This window comes from Talpa occidentalis, unplaced genomic scaffold, assembly GCF_014898055.3.
Source record: "Talpa occidentalis isolate TD23 unplaced genomic scaffold, MPIMG_talOcc4v2.1 talOcc4.361, whole genome shotgun sequence".
Classification (NCBI taxonomy): Eukaryota; Metazoa; Chordata; class Mammalia; order Eulipotyphla; family Talpidae; genus Talpa; species Talpa occidentalis.
This window is the reverse complement of record NW_023603863.1, coordinates 17,073-34,740: the sequence shown is the minus strand read 5'-3', so window position 1 is coordinate 34,740 and position 17,668 is coordinate 17,073. Positions and strand designations below refer to the sequence as shown.

At 53.8% G+C, this 17,668-nt stretch overlaps 1 protein-coding gene across 1 annotated transcript; it reads left to right on the top strand.

Moving 5' to 3' along the window:
- Positions 1-1,047: 1,047 nt before the first annotated feature.
- On the top strand, positions 1,048-17,548 carry LOC119256656 (85/88 kDa calcium-independent phospholipase A2-like; the record flags this gene model as incomplete). The annotated part of the gene is given in 10 exon segments (XM_037524433.2): positions 1,048-1,200; positions 2,981-3,006; positions 3,009-3,110; positions 3,113-3,142; positions 4,318-4,468; positions 14,129-14,265; positions 14,662-14,816; positions 15,862-16,029; positions 16,536-16,609; positions 16,805-17,548. Coding segments are annotated over 10 exon segments (1,141 nt in total), but the record flags the coding sequence as incomplete, so codon positions are not given.
- Between the last annotated feature and the right edge of the window lie 120 nt (positions 17,549-17,668).

Below are 17,668 nucleotides of genomic sequence, written 5' to 3'. Positions count from 1 at the left end.
GCTGGCCCACCCGGGGCCCTAGAGGGTTGGGGTGTGGGATCCCCTGGACAGGCCAGTCAGGAAGCGATCCTTAGCAAGCGGCCTTTTCCTTTTTTACTGCTGGGGATGCAGCAGCCGCTCTAGAAGAGCCCAGCCAGGCCTGGTGCTCAGGAGAGGCCGAGCCCACAGCCACCCTCGCCCTGGCTCTGTCTCCTCCCCGCCCATCCCCAGCCAGGTCCTGCCCCCTCATCCTGATCTCTCAATTTTACAGGTAGTCAGTGACCCCAGCTGGGCTGGATGGTGGCCTGGGGCAAGTATGAGATGGTAACGCGCTGGGCCTAGAGGGGCCTGCAGAGCCTGGCCATGCCTCGACTTAGCTGTAGAGCAGTTTGCTCTTCTCCTTTCTCTCGGCCACATGTCCAGACACACGCACCTGCCCTGCCACTGTCCCCTGCCTTTCTCGGCCAGTCTCCTGCTTCTCCTCCTACTGCCTGCGTGCTGGCCCTGGCGAGGGGAGGCATGCCGCCCAGTAGCCTCCTGTTTTGCTGCTTCTAGCCACTCAGTGGTGGGAGAGCCTCAGAGCAGGTGCCTTGGCATGGCAGGGCCAGACTTTTGGGGTTGTGCTGCCTGCAGGAGGGTGGCTGATACACTAGGTGGGCATGGCTGGGCCTTGGGCACATGAGAACAGGGCAGCAGCTGAAGAGTGGTTGGCGCATGTCCCTTCATTCCAGAGTTAGACCCCCAGGAGCATTCTGGCTCAAGCCTTTTAGCTGAATGACCTTGACTGAGTAACATGATTGCTGTCACTGGAAGAGCAGTTCCTACTGCAGTGTTGTCGGCAGCACTGGCCCCATGCGTGAAGCCATGCTCAGTGCACTGCATGTCGGGGGTGCTTGTGCTTCGAGCTTTGGGAGGAAACCCAAAGCTGGTCCAGGGGCTGGCTGGCATGAGTGGGGGTCCTCCCCAGAGCAGTAGAGTCCCCCTACATTCCAGTCTCCCCTGAGGGGCCTGTGAGCCCTGGAGACCAGGAATCCTCGCTCTTGCCAGAGGCAGTGGGTGAGGGTACAGCTCCAGTGGGCTCTTGGGACCCAGGACGGGGGCACAGCTGCCTGGCCCCAGCTCACCCCGCCTGTGCCCCACAGAGCTTCAGGACATCGTGCACATCTCCCGGGCCCGGAAGCCGGCCTTCATCCTGAGCTCCCTGCGGGACGAGAAGCGGACGTAAGTAGAAGAGGGAGAGGGCCTGTGCTGCATGCCCCAAGACAGGCTCAGGCTTTTGTCTGGTCTGCACCAGCTGCGAGGTGGCTCAAGAGGCTCATAGAGAAGAGACTGAGTCTAGGGCCTGACTCAGCAACTCTGGGCTCAAGCCTGTTGGCCCCTCCCCCGCCCTGTCTTGGTTGGGGGGCGGGAGGGGAATTGCCCAGCTTCTCCCTGGAGAGGGCCCTCGCCTGCTGCCACGCTGAGTCCCTGGACCTCTCATTGCACCCCACTAACCCTCCTCCCTCCCCAGAGCTACTGCAGTGAGCTGATTCCACACACCTGAGCAGCCCAGGCCCATGCTAGGAGGCAGCCTGGGTGGTGGGTCCAAAGGAAGAAGCCCCAGCCCTATCGTGGAGCACAGGCCCTGGTGCCCAGTGCCAGCGCCTGCCAGCAGGGCAAGGAGCCAGGACAAATGTGCCTCCATGGGCTGCGCTCTCCCCCCCTCTCTTCAAGACAGTTAACTTAGTTGTTTGCTGATTATTACTGGCCTTAGGAAGGCCCCAGTAGCTTCATCTCACAAGTGCAGAACCTGAGTGCCAGGGGAGTGACTCCTCACGGTCACACAGAATGAGTGTCAAAGCAGACACCCACATCCAGGTCTCCCTAGTCTGTGCCTCTCTGCCACTGCCGACTTCTCCTGCTGGGCCCTCAGTGCCAGCCCCTGCAGGGAAGCAGTGCCAGGCAGCTGCAGGGCAAAGCTCTGCCTCTTCTCACCGGAGGCTCGACTTCCTCTTGGCTGCTCCACTCACTTGTGCAGTCATCCTGTGACGTTGCCCTGGGGGTGTCCCTACGCAAAGCACATACTTGCTCACACACACACTTGCACGTGCACACCCACTTGTGCACCTGTGCAGGGTCTAGCGAGGCAGCTGGTGCTGCACCAGAGGGAGGACCAGAGGGAGGACCGACGTGTCGCACCAGCAAGAGGAAAGGCAGGTTCTCCAGTGGAGCAGGGAGTCTGCAGCGTCCTCCCTGGAGCAGCCCCAGCCAGCCAGGACACCCTTGTGCGATCATCCTCGGGTGGCCTGGAAACCATTAGCTCGGCTGGTCCTTCCATTGCCAGTCCTTGTCCTTGAAGGGTCTCTTGCTTGTTTGCTGCAGCCTCTTTACTCAGGGCCCTGCAGACCTCTAGCCACATGCTGTTACCCTCTAACTTGCTGCAGGGCTGGGGGCTGGAGGTGGTGCTCAGCGCTGGGAGAGCTAGAGAGAGCCGTGGCTCCCCTCAGGGAACCTCCAGTGGGCAGGGGGTGGGGGGAGAACGCTGGTAAACACGTGCACCAGGAGGGGTGAGCCCCAGCAGGCTGGTGACAGGGTCCTGAGGTGGCAGGGGAGGCCACGCTCAGCAGGGGCACATCCGCTGAGATGGAGGGATGGGACCAGAAGGAAGGTTCCAGGTCTGGGAGCTGGGCCCGCCAGACCTGGGGACCATGTCAGGGCCTGTGGGAGCAGGTAACTCAGGAGTGAGCTGCCCGAGGCAGCAGCCTCACTTACCCCACCTGTGACTCTGGGTGGTCATGGACGCCTGAGCTGCATTCCTTCGGGTGTGACAGGGAGTTCTTCCTTGAGGGGGCTGGGAATTGAAGTGAGTTCTTGCTGGCCGCCCTGCCACATCCCACAGGCACTGAGCTCCCCAGTGTTGGGCTAAACATTCCCCCAGGGCTGCTGAGCCTGGATGCTCAGGGGCATGGGCTGGGGAGCTGGTGCTCAGGGCACCCTCTCTCCTGCTGCTGCCCCCACGCAGCCACGACCACCTGCTCTGCCTGGACGGCGGGGTGTGAAAGGCCTGGTCATCATCCAGCTGCTCATCGCCATTGAGAAGGCCTCAGGCATCCCCACCAAGGACCTCTTCGACTGGGTGGCCGGGACCAGCACAGGGGCATCCTGGCCCTGGCGATTCTACATGGTGAGGACAGACCCAGAGGGGTGGCGTGGGGTGACACCTGCCCTCACGGGGACTGAGTTTGTTTTCCCAGCTTTTCAAAGAAGGCCGTGGGCGAGGAGCGGGCCTGTGAGCCCTCTGGGGGCTCCTGAGAGTTTTGGGGTCAGAGGCTGGAGGAGAAGAGCGGCCAGGCAGAGCTGATTGCTCTTCGGTGAAGGCAGCCTTTTTTTGTCATTGCTTCAACCACCCTTCCCCAGGCCCCTTGAGGCCTCTAAACCTGCTGGAAATAAGGAAAACCTTTTCAGTTGGTGGATGGGGGAGTCACAGAATCAGCGAAGGCCAGCGCCCTTGTCTGCCCATGTCATTTTACCCGTGGGGAAATGACAGCCCTCAGGGAGGGGAGGCCACAGCCACCTCGCCCGCCTGTGGGGTAGGACCGCCCAGCACTCCCGAGGCTGCCTGCCCAGTCTGCTGTCACTGCTGCATCACGAAGCTGCCTGGGCGCTGCCCTTACTGGACTGACTACTGGACTTAAGTGGTATCTCTTTAGGGAGGCCTCTGGGTGGTGAGATACTGTGAGGGGCCCTCCCCGAGCAGGGTCCAGCTGCCACCCCAATGGGACGTGTCCTTGGCCTCAGTGCCTCTAGCCAACAGCCCTGCCCACATGCTGGTCGGATTCCACACTTTCCGGAACGGCCTCAGACCTGGAGGCCTCCTGAGGGGACCCTCCGCTCCCGGGCCTCAGGACCTACGGCCCAGGCTGGGCTGGGAGGGGGGCGGCACAGACCGCTGGGTGCTCACTGTGTGAGGAGGCCACACCGGGCAGTCCAGGGCGCACGGACACAGGGCACCACCAGCCTAGAGGGCAGCTGAGAACAACTTGCCGGGACCATGTTGCCATAGTATTGAAAGTCTACTGCCTGGCACTTCCTGGGTTTTAAGAATTCTCACCTTGGGCCTGTGAAGTTACAGATGGGAAACTGAAGGCCAGAGAGGGTCACCCAGGCAACCAGGGCAGAGCCAGCATCTCTGTCTACGTGCTCCCCATGGCTCCAGGCCCCAGAGCTCCAGCTGGGGTGGTGCCTGGGTGAGCCCAGCCCTGTGCCGCAGTGCCCACCGTGGCAGCCTCTGGTTCCCGCAGCCGGCTGTTGGGGGCCAGCCCTGGCGTCTCCCCCACATCCCTCCACCCCTGTTCCCAGGCAAGTCCATGGCCTACATGCGTGGTGTGTACTTTCGCATGAAGGACGAGGTGTTCCGGGGCTCGCGGCCCTACGAGTCAGGGCCCCTGGAGGAGTTCCTGAAGCGGGAGTTTGGAGAGCACACCAAGATGACGGACGTCAAGAAGCCCAAGTAAGCTCCAGGGCAGGCGCCCTGCTTGGCCCCTCAGCTCTCCCCAGGTCCTGGTCTGTAAAAGGTGGGTGACTGGTGTGAGGGGCTTCTCCTGGGGAACATGGTGGAAACCCTCTGCCCATGGCTGATGTTCCCACAAAAACACCATGTCCCTGGGTTAGAGGGGTTGGTGTGAGTGGAGGGGTGTGTGTGTGTGTGGGGAGATTATGTGTGTGTGGGGTGGGCGGGGGCAGGCTGACGAGCTGCTTCCAGTCTGGGCAGGAGAGGAGTGATGTGAAAAGGCGGCAGCCATGTGAAGTGGTGTGTGTCTGAGGTTCCCAGAAGAGCCTACAGCACTGCTCCTTCTCCGTGGTTCCCCCACCCCACCAACTGTATTGTCTGCCTCACGCTGTCTCACCGGCTCAGTGGGCGCCCCTGAAGCTGGAACATGACCAGTTGTAGCTGTAGTCCCAGCATCTAGCCCAGTGCCTGCCCACTGACTGACCGTCCATCAGAGCAAGAGGGAGGGAGCACTTCTTGGAGGAAGTGGAGTACGAGGGAGTCCTAGAGGGTGCGGTAGACCTTTATTCATAAAAAGACTTTTTTTTTAAACTTTTTTCCCCTCTACCACGCTACTCATGCCTGTGCTCCATCTGCCTCCCTCCTCCACCCCTCCACACTTTCCCACACTTTTTGCCGTGTTTAAATTTTTATTCCTTCTGTTGTTTGCATGTTTTTTGGGAATTTATAGTCCACAGATGAGGGAAACCATGTGAAATCTGTCTTTCACTTTTTGACTGATTTCACCCAACATAATTACCTTGAGGTCCATCCATTTTGTCCCAGATGCCACCATTCCATCTTTCTTCACAGATGTGTAATATTCCATTGAGTATATGTTCTGTGGTTTCTCTCTCCATTCATCTGTTGAAGGGCTCTTGCGCAGGTGCCATGATTTGGCAATTGTAAACAGTGCTGCTATGTGCATAGGTGGAGAGAGATCTTACCATATTAGATTTTTTCGTATTCTTCTTGTAAGCTATTTTTGGGTAAATAGCTACTAGCGGTATTGCTGGGTCATGTGGAATTTCCATTTTTATTTTCTTGAGAAATCTCCACATCGTTTTGCACACAGGTTGTGTCACCTTGCATTCCTACCAACAGTGGATGTGAGTTCCTTTCTCACCACAACCTTGCCAACATTTGTTAATTCTCTTCTTTTTTCTATGGGCCATTCTCATAGGGTTGAGGTGGTATCTCAGTATGGTTTTAATTTGCAATACTCTTATAATAAGTGATATTGAGCATTTTCTCATAAGTCTGTAGGCTGTCTGAACATCTTCTTTCAAGAAGGCCCTTTACCCATTTTGTAATTGTGTCGCTTGTTTCTTTCTTGTTGGTTGTGTCACTACTTTGTACATTTTGGAGAGTAACCCTTGTCAGATGTATGGTATACAAATATTTTTTTCCCATTCTGTAGATTTCCTTTTTGTTTTTGTGATGGTTCCTTTTTTTTTTTTTAAGATTTATTTTAGTTATTTATGCATACAAGAGCTGGGGTACAGGCCAGAGGTGCTGGAGGTGAGAGGATTCACCAGAGACAGAGTGGGGAGCAGAACAGGCAGATCTACTGAAATACACTGCTGAGGGGAGCAGTGGGGAGACAGGAGAGGTCTGCTGCGCCGTGTGGGTTGCTCTCTGGCCAGGGATAGAACTTGTGCTGCAGAAGCTGCAGATAGCTTCATAGTGCTGAGGCTTAACCCCTTGTGCCACCAGGGAGGCCCTTGTGGTTTCTTTTGAGGTATAAAAGCTTTTAAGTTTGAGGTAGTCCCACTTGTTTATTTTTGCTTTTGTTTCCCTTGCTGTTGGGTCGTTTTCCCAAGTGCATCTTTGTGGCAGCTGTCCTGTCGTGTGTCCTCTATATTTTCATTTGCGAATAGTGACAGTTTTACTTCTTTCCCAATTTGGATTCTGCCGGGGACCAGCCTCTGGCAAAATGTCGTGTCAGGGGTTCCTGAAAGGATGAGACGGCCTCGGCGACCTGTAAGGGGCTGAAACTTAAGGGCTGAAGGGAAGGGGATGAGGTAGCGAGGAGACACTAACACTTAGATGAGGTGCAAGTATCTTCTGCCGAGAGACTCAGCAGGTCTTTATTTATTCATTGTTAGTAAGCAGAAAAAAAAATACATTGTCATGTGTAAAGCAGAAACAATTAGTGTGTTTTATTCCCATGGACTACTGGCTCCTACGGGTCCCAGCCAGACCTAACACTAAAACTTATTTTTTCAGCTAGACAATTATCTAAGACAGTGGATACCCACCAGTGCATCCCTATCAGCTAAAGCCTAAGCATCAAAAGACTATTTTATTCACATGGCCTTCAGTCAGAGACCAGCTGCTACACAGCTATCAGAACTTTTTCCACCTACAAACTTCTTTTTTTTTTTTTTTTTTTTTTTTTTTATAGAGGCATGCTTTATTTATTTGTTTGCTGGTTTGTTTGTTTGTTTTGTTTATACATGCACTGGGTACAGTCAGAAGCGCGGGAGGGCGAGAGAATTCACCAGAGCCAGAGCGGGGAGCAGAGCAGGCAGAAGGACCGAAGCACACTGCTGAGGGGAGCAGCGGGCGGCAGGAGAGGTCTGCGCGCCATGTGGGACCCTCCTCCGGTGGCCGGGGAGCAGCCGGGGATCGAACCGGCGCCGCAGAGGCCGCGCGCAGCTTCGCAACCCAGCGCTCAACCGCTGCGCCACCGGGGAGGCCCCCACCTACAAACTTCTTAACACAGTTAACTTCATTTAAAAACTTTCCTAAGAAACTTCTAAATAAAAGGAACTTCTAAAAAAGCAAAAGGAGGACTTACTATAATAGTTGTGCTGGTTTGCTTGTCAGATATGTACAATAAATCATCTCCCATTGTCAAGTGGGCCAAATTGTTTAATAACTAATGTCTAAACAGGTAATTTTCCATGCCAATTGCTTGCAGCCTACTGATACATATAATTTATTGCCTAATGTACTTTTCTGATAAATTTTTCTCTTTTTATGACCAAGAACAAAAAATGAAGGAATGTTAGATCTTCAGCCCCACGGTGTGAGGCACAAGGAATCTTCAGCCCCACGGTGTGAGGCCCTTTACCTTCCAGTGTCTTATCTGGCTGGGACATCAAGGCCTCCTGCAGCAGGATTCCTTTTGTCTTTTTTTTTTTTTAAGATTTATTTATTTATTTATACAAGCACTGGGCACAGTCAGAAGCGCGGAGGGTGAGAGAATTCACCAGAGCCAGAGTGGGGAGCAGAGCAGGCAGAAGGACCGAAGTACACTGCTGAGGGGAGCAGCGGGCGGCAGGAGAGGTCTGCGCGCCATGTGGGACCCTCTCCAGTGGCCGGGGATCGAACCGGCGCTGCAGAGGCTGAGGGCAGCTTCACAGCCCAGCGTTCAACCGCTGTACCACCAGGAGAGGCCCACCTTTTATGTCTTTTTTTTGCCTAATTGCTTAAGCTAAGACTTCAAAACTATGTGGAATCACCATGGTGATAGTGGACTTTCCAGTCTTGTTCCTGATCTTAGTGGAAATGCTCTCAGCTTTTCACCATTGAGTATGACATTGGCTGTGGGTTTGTCATATATGTTTAATATATAATGTTTATTTTTTAATTATTTTAATATATAATTGTTATTTATGCATACAAGAGCTGGGGTACTGGCCAGAGGTATGGGGTGCTGAGAGGATTCAACAGAGACAGAGCGGGGAACAGAACAGGCAGAGTGACCAAAGTACACAGCTGAGGGGAGCAGCAGGCGAGCCAGGAGAGGTCTCCTGTGCCATGTGGGCTGCTCCCTGGCTGGCCAGGAAACAAACTCGTGCTGCAGTGGCTGCAGACAGCTTCATAGGTTGCATCTTAACCCCCTGTGCCACCAGGAAGGCCCAATATATATAATGTTTAAATAGGTTCCATTTAGTCCCATTTTTTGGAGTTTTTAGCATAAATGGATATTGGATCTTGTTGAATGATTAACCAAAAGACAAACTCTTGAAAGAAATTTTGTATATTTTATTCTAGACACTTTTTCTCTTTATTGGGATGAACTAGAACATGCCTTTAGCAAAGTACATGAAGCAGTTCATTGAATAATTATGAAGAAAATACCCGCCTAACCACCAACCACATCCAAAGCTCCTTGCTTGTGTCTCTCCCCACACTTCCGCCCCCCACCCAGCTCCTGCCTCCTGCTGCCCCACCATTTCTGAGTGGTGACAGGATGTCCTGGCTTCTTGGTGTGGTTGAAGAAGCACCAAGTGAGGGAAGGAGCCACGCAGCGTGGTTGACGTGGGCGGGTCTTGCTTGTCTCTGGGCTGCAGTTGTCTCGCCTTCCCCTCCATCCTGCGCTGGGCAACGGGGTGGAAGCTGTCACCGTGGGGGCGTCCATCAGGCCAACCGCCTCGGTACATTCCTCCCCCGTCCCTGGGACACCTGGGTTGGTGCCGTCAGGCACTCTTGCCGGGAGAGGCTGTTTTCTGGCTTGGGCATGTGCGAGTTTCCCCGCGATGTCAGCCTTGGAACAAGCTGCTGGGTCTCAGGGCACCCGGGCCTCAACTCTGAGAGAGTCTGCCCAACTACTTTCCAAAGTGGGGGCTTCTCCTTTCACCCCGTTAGCAGAGTTTGCTCTGCATTCTCTCCAGTGTTTGATTATCGGCCAATATTTTCATCCTCGCCAGTGGGGGTGCTGTAAAACATGTTGGGGGGCCTCCATTTGCTTTATATTTTCATTTTCCTGCTTAGAAGGCTGAACGCCTTTTCATTTGCATGGAGGCCACATGGATCTCCTGTTCAAGTATTTTGCCTATTTTGGGCAAAATTGGGATATGTGATTTTGGGGCCAGAAAACTTAATGATCTTTTTCATATTTTGAAAACTAGTCCTGATGGATCACGGTTTTGGGATCACTTCCCCGCCGCTGTGGCTTGTCTGCTCATGCTCTCCATGGGGTTTTGTTGCGGAACGGATGTTCTTGATATAGTAGAATTTATAAATATTTCCCTTTGTATAGTTTGTGCTTTTTCTGTCTCTCTTAAGAACCACTTCCTCAGCCTGAGGCAGGAAGCTGCTTTCCTGTGTCAGGTCAGAAAACTCTCCAGAGCTGCCTTTCCAGCTTAGCACATTCCTCCACCTGGAACTGATTTTTGTGTCCAGATTCTTGTGTCCACACGGATAAGCCGGTTCCCCAGTTACATGGGCGCAGAGTGTCTCTCCTCGGCTTCAGGCCCTACTTTCTCCGCACTGGGCCAAGGGCCCTTGCTGGGGTCTGTTAGGGCCGAACCACAGCGTTTCATTAAATCTTAGGATCTGGGTGGCGGGGCCACCTCTGTCCTTGTATGTTTGTTTTCTGTTTCATTAATCTCTGTTTTTATATACTTACTCCTGTTGATACTTTCTTTGGGTTTTCTTTTTGTTTTAATAACTCTGCGACCTGAGGGCCTGCGCTGTTTCATGCCAATTTTTTAAAAGTTATTCAGACGGCATCTGTGGCTTCCACATTCAGTTTCTGGAAACATCCTCGTGCACTTTCAAAGAAGTTGGATTCTGCGTTAGTTGGCTGCCAAGTTCTATACTTGATCAAGTTGTATTGGCTAAGACCACTGTTTAAAATTTCCAAATCTGCCATATCTTTACTAATCCTTTGTCTGCTTTTTTCTCAGTTTCTAAGAGAGGTTTGCTGAATCTTCTATTGTGAGGATTTGCAGTTCTGCCCCCCCCTTTTTTTTTTTTACTATTTTTTATATTTGGCACTATGCTGTTAAAGGGCATGTGAGCTTAAATGTTGATGTGTCTTTCTGGTGATGGGAAGCTCATAATTAAGCAACATCCCTCTTTATCTGTAGGAATTTTTTTGTCCTTCAATCCCATTTTATGTGGTGTCAGTATAGTTACCCCGGCTCTCCTTGGTGATATCTGCATAGTCTGTCTGTGCTCACCCTTTAGCTCCCCTTCTTGAATCCTTAGGTTCTAAGTATATCTCTTATATACAACATGTAGGTGGAGTTAGTCTCTAATCTGCTGCTCTCTTTCTTACCTGGAATATTTAGTCCTTTTATAGGTTTGTAGTTCATAGTTATAGCTTTATTTCAGCTAATTAGTGAGGTCTGATTGAGCTGATTGGCTTGACTATCAGGACCTTCAGCGGATTAATATCACAGTTTGTGATATTCATTGATGGCTACATGATGACTGAGGTATTCGGGATAACATGGATCATCCTGTTTTGTTCTTTTTCTCTTTCTTGCCTTCTTTTGGATTTACTGAATACTTTCAATTACTATATCCCACCATCTCCCAGTAGCTTGAAGTTTGCACTTGTTCATTTTTAGTGCATACATAACTTATAAAAGACTAAATTTAATTGCTCCCACTACCCTCCCCTCAGATAATCAAGGATTTTTAAATACTTTAATTCCATATACCCCCTTATCTTAATTATTTTCTGTATTGTAAATCTATTTTTTTGCTAAGCCTTACAAGACATTATTATTATTATTATTATTTTAAAAGTTGGTGTTCATTTAGATTTATTCAGACTTATCCAGTGGCGTGCTGGTAAGCCAGATCTCTAGGGGAAGAAGCCCTGATTTATGTTTTCAGTTCCCACAGCATAAATCCTCCCACAGTGTCTGATGTCAGCTGCCAGCAGTCTGGCCACAGGCCATGAGGGTGGCAGTAGGTAGGCTCCCACAAACCACCATGAGTGGCTGTAGCACACGTGGAGTTTGGATATACAGCTGCATAGGTGTGTGTGGGTGTTCATATGTGTTTGTATGAATCACTTTCTTGCACCCCAAACTTTGCTCTGTGACCACTTTCCTTCTGTCTAAAGTACATCCTTTTGGCTTTCCCCTAAAGAGGGTCTATCCGTAGTGAATTACCCACCAGCAGGATCATTTGAAATTATTTCAATCTTCCTGAGTGACCCGTCCCTCCTTTTTTTTTTTTTTTTTTTTTTTGCTACTCTCCTTTTCATCTTTTTTAGCAGACTGTATTTTTATTTTTATTTATTTTTAAACAATATTTGTTTCCCTCCACTCCCTCAGATTGAATCCCCATAGAATTTCCTTCCCCAAGGCACCCCTGCACCATCACCACAGTCCTCTGTGCTCCTCCCTCCATCCCTCTGATCCCTCTCCCTCCTCTGTCCCTGCAGGATGTCTCTGCTTTATAATTGTCTGTTTTTGCTTTGTTGTGTTTTGTACTGTTATTATTATTATTTTTTTACACTGATGTCTTATTTGGTTTCCCTATATTCCTATTATAAGTGAAACCATCCGGTATTTTTCTTTTTCCTTCTGGCTTATTTCACTGAGCATAATTCCTTCTAGCTCCATACACGTTGCTGCGAATGGCATGAGTTTATCTTTTTTGATTGCTGAATAATATTCCATTGTGTATATATACTACATCTTCTTGATTCAGTCATCTATTTTTGGGCATTTGAGTTGTTTCCAGGTTTTACCTGTTGTAAATAGTGCTGCAACAAACATAGACATACAGGTGTTCTTTTGAATCACTGTTTTTGTGTTCTTTGGGTAGATCCCTAGTAGTGGAATTGCCGGGTCGTATGGTAGCTCCATTTTCAGTAGACTGAGGAACCTCCACACAGCTCTCCATAGTGGTTGGACCAGTCTGCACTCCCACCAGCAGTGCAGAAGAGTTCCTTTTTCTCCACACCCTCGCCAACATTTGTTGTTGCTTGCTTTTTTGATATTAGCAGACTATTTTTAAAAAGCAATATACGTGTAGCCACAATCTTAAGCCCGTGGTGTTCCTTGGTGTTAAAAAACCATATGTGAGGCCTTGAATGAGACTCTCTTCCTCCAGAGTATCTCAGATTCTCCCTTCCAGGTACTTGGGTACCTGCCATCCGGGGCCACCCAGACTAACTTCATGAGGACTTCCCCCACGTGATGTGAATTTAGGTGACAAATCTGCAAGAGGGTTAGTTTATGGTTTTATGTTTGTTTTTTTTTAAAGATTTATTTATTTATGCATACAAGAGCTGGGGTGCAGGCCAGAAATGTGGGAGGGTAAGAGGATTCACCAGAGACAGAGTGGGGAGCAGAACAGGCAGAATGACTCAAATACACTGCTGAGGGGAGCAGTGGACGAGGCAGGAGAGGTCTGTCTCACCCTGTGGGTTGCTCCCCGGCCGGCCGAGGATCGAACTCATGCTGCCGAGGCTGCGGATAGCTTCATAGTGCAGTGCTTTAACTCCTTGCGCCACCAGGGAGGCCCTGTGGGTGTATGTTTTCAGGGACTTTTTTTTCTTCCTCCTTTGCCTACTGCCAAGGCCACTTCCCTCACAGCTGCCAGGGGTGGGAAAGGAGCAGGTTTATCTCTAGTTCACCTTTACCTTAAGAGTGTAGCCCTTTGGGGTCCCAACCTGATGTGAGGGTATCTCCCATTAGACCCCTAACCTTTGCTGGGCCCTGGGCTTTGCCTTCTGCCCATCTGGCTCCACGAGGCATCGATACTGACATCCACGTTTGCTGCGTTTGCTGTCTCCTTTCAGTACAAGGCCGGCTCTGCGCTACTTTTACTTTTGGGGATTCTCACCCTCAGAGCTCACCTCGCTTATCAGGTCTTTGATCCTTCTAAGATTTTTTTAAAATGTTTTCTCAGGACCTAGTTTTTTGTGGCAGGGTTGCTTAGTTACCCTTTCCATGGTGTCCCAGGCTGGGGCGCTGAACTCTTCCCTGCACAGAGGCTATTTCCCCCTTTCCTTTCTATTTTTCTTTACAGCATAAAAAATACACATCGGCGTCACTCTGAGCGCCTTGCAAGCATCGCTCTGAATAGCTGCAAAACTCCCATCGCGTCCTTACCCATGCCTGCTGCCGCCAGAGTGCTGCTTCCCGCTCTGCTCACTGTGGCAAGCCGCATACAGGGGAGCACGTGTCGCTGAGATGACTTGTTAGGGGGCATTTTCCAAGTGAAATTCCCAGAGCGAAGAGGCCCAACGTGTGTCAGGGTCTTAATACATGTTCATCCTTAGGGGGCTTCGTCGGCGCACGCTCCCCGCAGGGCTTTAGGGTGTCACCTGCATCGGTCAGCATCGGCGGGAGCCTTTGTCAGGAGGTTCCAGCCGCACGTGGTAGGACATGGAAGGGGCACAAAGGCGACATGGTGAAAAGTCGCCTCTCACTCTCCTCCCGGAGCCACGGCTCAAGTCAGCTCGTGGTTGCCAGGCGCCCCTCGTGGGTCCTTCCAGAGTTACCCTCTGGCCAAGCAAAGGGTACATAGGCTTAAAAAAAACCCTTGGTGGCCCGGCCACACTGTCCTGCTTTCCACGTAGCCTTCACCTCGGTGCCCACTGCCAGCCCACACAGGCGTCCCCGCTCACCCTGCGTGACCCCAACCCGCTGGGTGGGCAGGGTGGCGCCTGGGCCGCCCGCCGACGTCCCACTGCGACAGAGGGCGCTCCCGTCCTCTCCAGGGGTTGCTGTAGTGGCTGTTTGCAGCCTGTGCGTGTCCAGCTCCCACGTGGAGTCTCAGGATGTGTTCCCAGGATCGTCTGCGGGGCTCGCTGGCCCCTGATAGCTGCTGTCCGCGCCTGGGACGACAGCGGAGTGTGAAGGGAGGACACGGGCAGTGACGCCAGGTGTCCCGCCCCTTCTCGCTCCTCTCCAGGGTGATGCTGACGGGGACGCTGTCTGACCGGCAGCCGGCCGAGCTCCACCTCTTCCGGAACTACGAGGCCCCGCAGTCCACACGGGAGCCTCGCTTCAGCCAGAATATCAACCTAAAGCCTCTGACTCGGCCCTCAGGTTAAATGCGTGTTTAGTGAATCTGTGGGATTTTTTGGCCTGAGAAGCCGTGGGGCGGGAGTTGTAGGCCTCCCCCCAGGCATCCCAGGCCACCACCTTCCCACCCGCTGCCTTGTCTGCTCTCCCGGGTCTTTACAGCTGAGGCCCAGGGTGCTGCCAGGCCCGCGGCACCTAGAGGAGGTTCCTCGGCCACTCCCTGCCTTCCACCAAGATGGTGGGGCGGACGCCACAGCCTTGTGGGCCTGCTCCTCAGAGTTCCCAGCCTCTCCCTCTTCCCGCAGCCGTGTTTACACACACAGGCTCACACACATGTGCACGCATCCCCTGGGATCTGAGGTGCAGGGTTTTATACCAGCCCTTTGTGTCACCTGGCCATACTCCTCTCCCCACCCCCAGACCAACTAGTGTGGCGGGCAGCCCGAAGCAGTGGGGCAGCCCCCACCTACTTCCGGCCCAACGGGCGCTTCCTGGATGGCGGGCTGTTGGCCAACAACCCCACGCTGGACGCCATGACCGAGATCCATGAGTACAACCAGGACTTGATTGGCAAGGTGAGCGCTGCTTCAAGTTGGAGGGACTGCCCGTGACCGCCCACTGCCGACATGACACCCCATTTCCACAACTGTGAGGATTGACTCCTCGGGGAGCCGTTGGTTTTGTTCGTACACTCATTCATTCGTGCAGCCACAGAAATTTTTGCTCACGTTGAACTTGCTTGATTGGTGCTGTCTCCTCAAAGTATTGTGTTTAGAGGGGTCCTGAGGACCCATCTAAATTAAGGGGTGAAGAGTGTCATGTTTGGTTACAGGGTCTGCACGGGTGGGTGGGCAGCAGGCACGCCAGGTACAGCCCTGCCAGTCACAGTCACCCCCCCCACCCCCAGACTAGCGCCTGCCCCAGGGGCTCACCTCCAGGGGACCCTCCCTCCAAGTTTCTAGTGCTGTGAGAGGACCGTAGCGGGCCTGGGGCTCAGCAAGAGCTCACAGAGGAGGGGGCCCCATCAGGAGAGCTTTGGGGACTGCGCAGTGCAGACTTAGTGACAGGGAAGAGAAGTGGCTCTCGGCCCCAGGGGCTCAGCAGGGCGATGTGGCCCAGGCAGGCTTCCGCAGAGGTGAGAGCGGGGCCCAGAACCAGGGTTTTGCCTGACTCTGCCCCTGCTTCACTCAGCCATTGCTGGAGATTGTCACAGGCTTCCACACTCTTATCTGTGAAGTTCTAGGACAATGCGGCACCCAGGCACCCTATCCTTGCTGACTGGGTCATCAGAGAGTCCCAGATGTAGCTCGGCCGTCAGAGACAAGCGCCCTCTAGGGGCCAGACACAGCAGGGCAGCCTTCCTGCAGGAGGGCCTCCCCGCTGTCTGAGCACCTCATAGAGTGGGTGAGGGCAGGGGTGCCCAGACAAATGGCACAGCTTGTTCTGCAATGAAGGAGGCAGCACTGGCTGCACTGCTGCCCCAGGAGACCAGTGACCCCCTCACTATCCCCAGGACCCCACTGTGGGCCTCTATCACCCCTGGGTGCCCCCCCCCACCCAAGGAAAGATTCAGGGGGTGGGAGAACATCTCCTTCAACTACCCCTATCTGTTCCCACCAGGGTCAGGGTGACAAGGTGAAGAAACTCTCCATCGTCGTCTCTCTGGGCACAGGGAGGGCCCCCCAGGTGCCTGTGACCTGTGTGGATGTCTTCCGCCCCAGTAACCCCTGGGAACTGGCCAAGACGGTTTTTGGGGCCAAGGAACTGGGCAAGATGGTGGTGGACTGTGTGAGTATAAGCCCCCTCCCCAGGTCAGTTTCCCAGACCTCAGCTCAAGGCGGTGTTCTCAGCCCCTCTGTGGAATGGCAGGGCTCTGTCAGCCCATTCTAGTTAGCCAGCTTGAGCGGTAGAGTCCCCTGAGTCAAGATCTTGTGCTGACAGGGGCCCTCAGTGACCACCTGCCATGGGGGTTTTCATGCATCCTTTAGCTGCAGACCCGCCTGTAAGGAAGCCCAGAGTGTCCCTTGGACAAAAGCTGTAGCAAGTGCAGACATGAGGCCCAGCCCCTCAGTATGTCCCCCTACATGCTCACTGGCCCTGAATGGGTGCCACTGCCCCTCCTGAGACCAGGGCCCCTCTGATGCACAGCTGGGAAGTCACTGTGGCCCAGGCAGCGGACTCGCCCGAAGTCACTGCTGATGGCTGGCTAACCAGACTAGGCTAGAGCCTGGGGCCCTAGGCAGGGGCTGTGGGGCCGTGTGGGCTGGCCACTCACAGGGGCTGCTTCTCGCCAGTGCACAGATCCAGATGGGCGAGCTGTGGACCGGGCCCGGGCCTGGTGTGAGATGGTGGACATCCAGTACTTCAGGTGAGGGCTGAGCACCTCACCCGGCCTGCTGAACCTGGGGACCTTCCCCACCCCAGCCCCTGCATGGACCCCCTCCCCCCAGGGGCTGCCGTATGCCCCAGGGCTGCCATGTGTCCCAGGCCTGCCCCAGGCCTAGCTCTCGTCCCCACCCAGGCAGAGCATCCTGGGGTGACCACTCCTCCTTGCCCCGGACAGATTGAACCCCCAGCTGGGGGCGGACATCATGCTGGACGAGGTCAGCGACATGGTGCTGGTCAACGCTCTCTGGGAGACCGAGGTCTACATCTACGAGCACCGCGAGCAGTTCCAGAAGCTCATCCAGCTGCTGCTCTCACCGTGAGGCTGCCAGGCCCAGCTGTGCCTGCCCGGGCCAGCTCCCCTCCACAGACTGGCCTCGAGGGCACCAGTGCCTGGCCCATGGCTGGTCCCGAAGGCCCCTGTTCCTCTGTCCCCACCTCTGGCACTGTTTGTCATTCAAGGCTGCCTGTCTCCAGCAGTCCGCGCCTCACTGGGGCCCTTGCCCTGGTCACCAAGGACAACTAGTTCTTGGGCCCTCGCCCCATCTGCTCAAACACTAAGGGTGCCGGTGCACCCCAACCCTAACTCCCAGGGGCTCTAGGCTCTTCCTGGTCCCCAGGGGGTACAGCTGCTCCTCCCATCCCCTGCCCTCATCCCTGGAGGTGGGGGCTAGAGAAAAGGGCCATCGCCCCACCCCATCAGCAGGGACACTCCAGGAATGGGGTGCTGCATTCGACTTTGCACCCCCACACACACCCAGCTGCCGGCCCTCCCCCAGCTGCCCCACCCCGCGAGTGCTTCTTGGCGATTTCACTCATTATTGTCCCTGGCAGGAGGTGGTTTATGACCGGGGAGGGGCTCTGGGGCTGCCTCCAACCTCAAATAAACAGCTCGGCCAGGTGCACCCGTGTTGTGTGCCATGGTGTGCGGGCCCACTCCCCCGGCCAGCTCCCTGCCCTGGCCGCCATCCTCCCGTGCCTACTGGCCAGGATCCCTTGGGTGGGGTCACCCCTTCTCTGGGCCTCCCAAGTCAGACCTGGG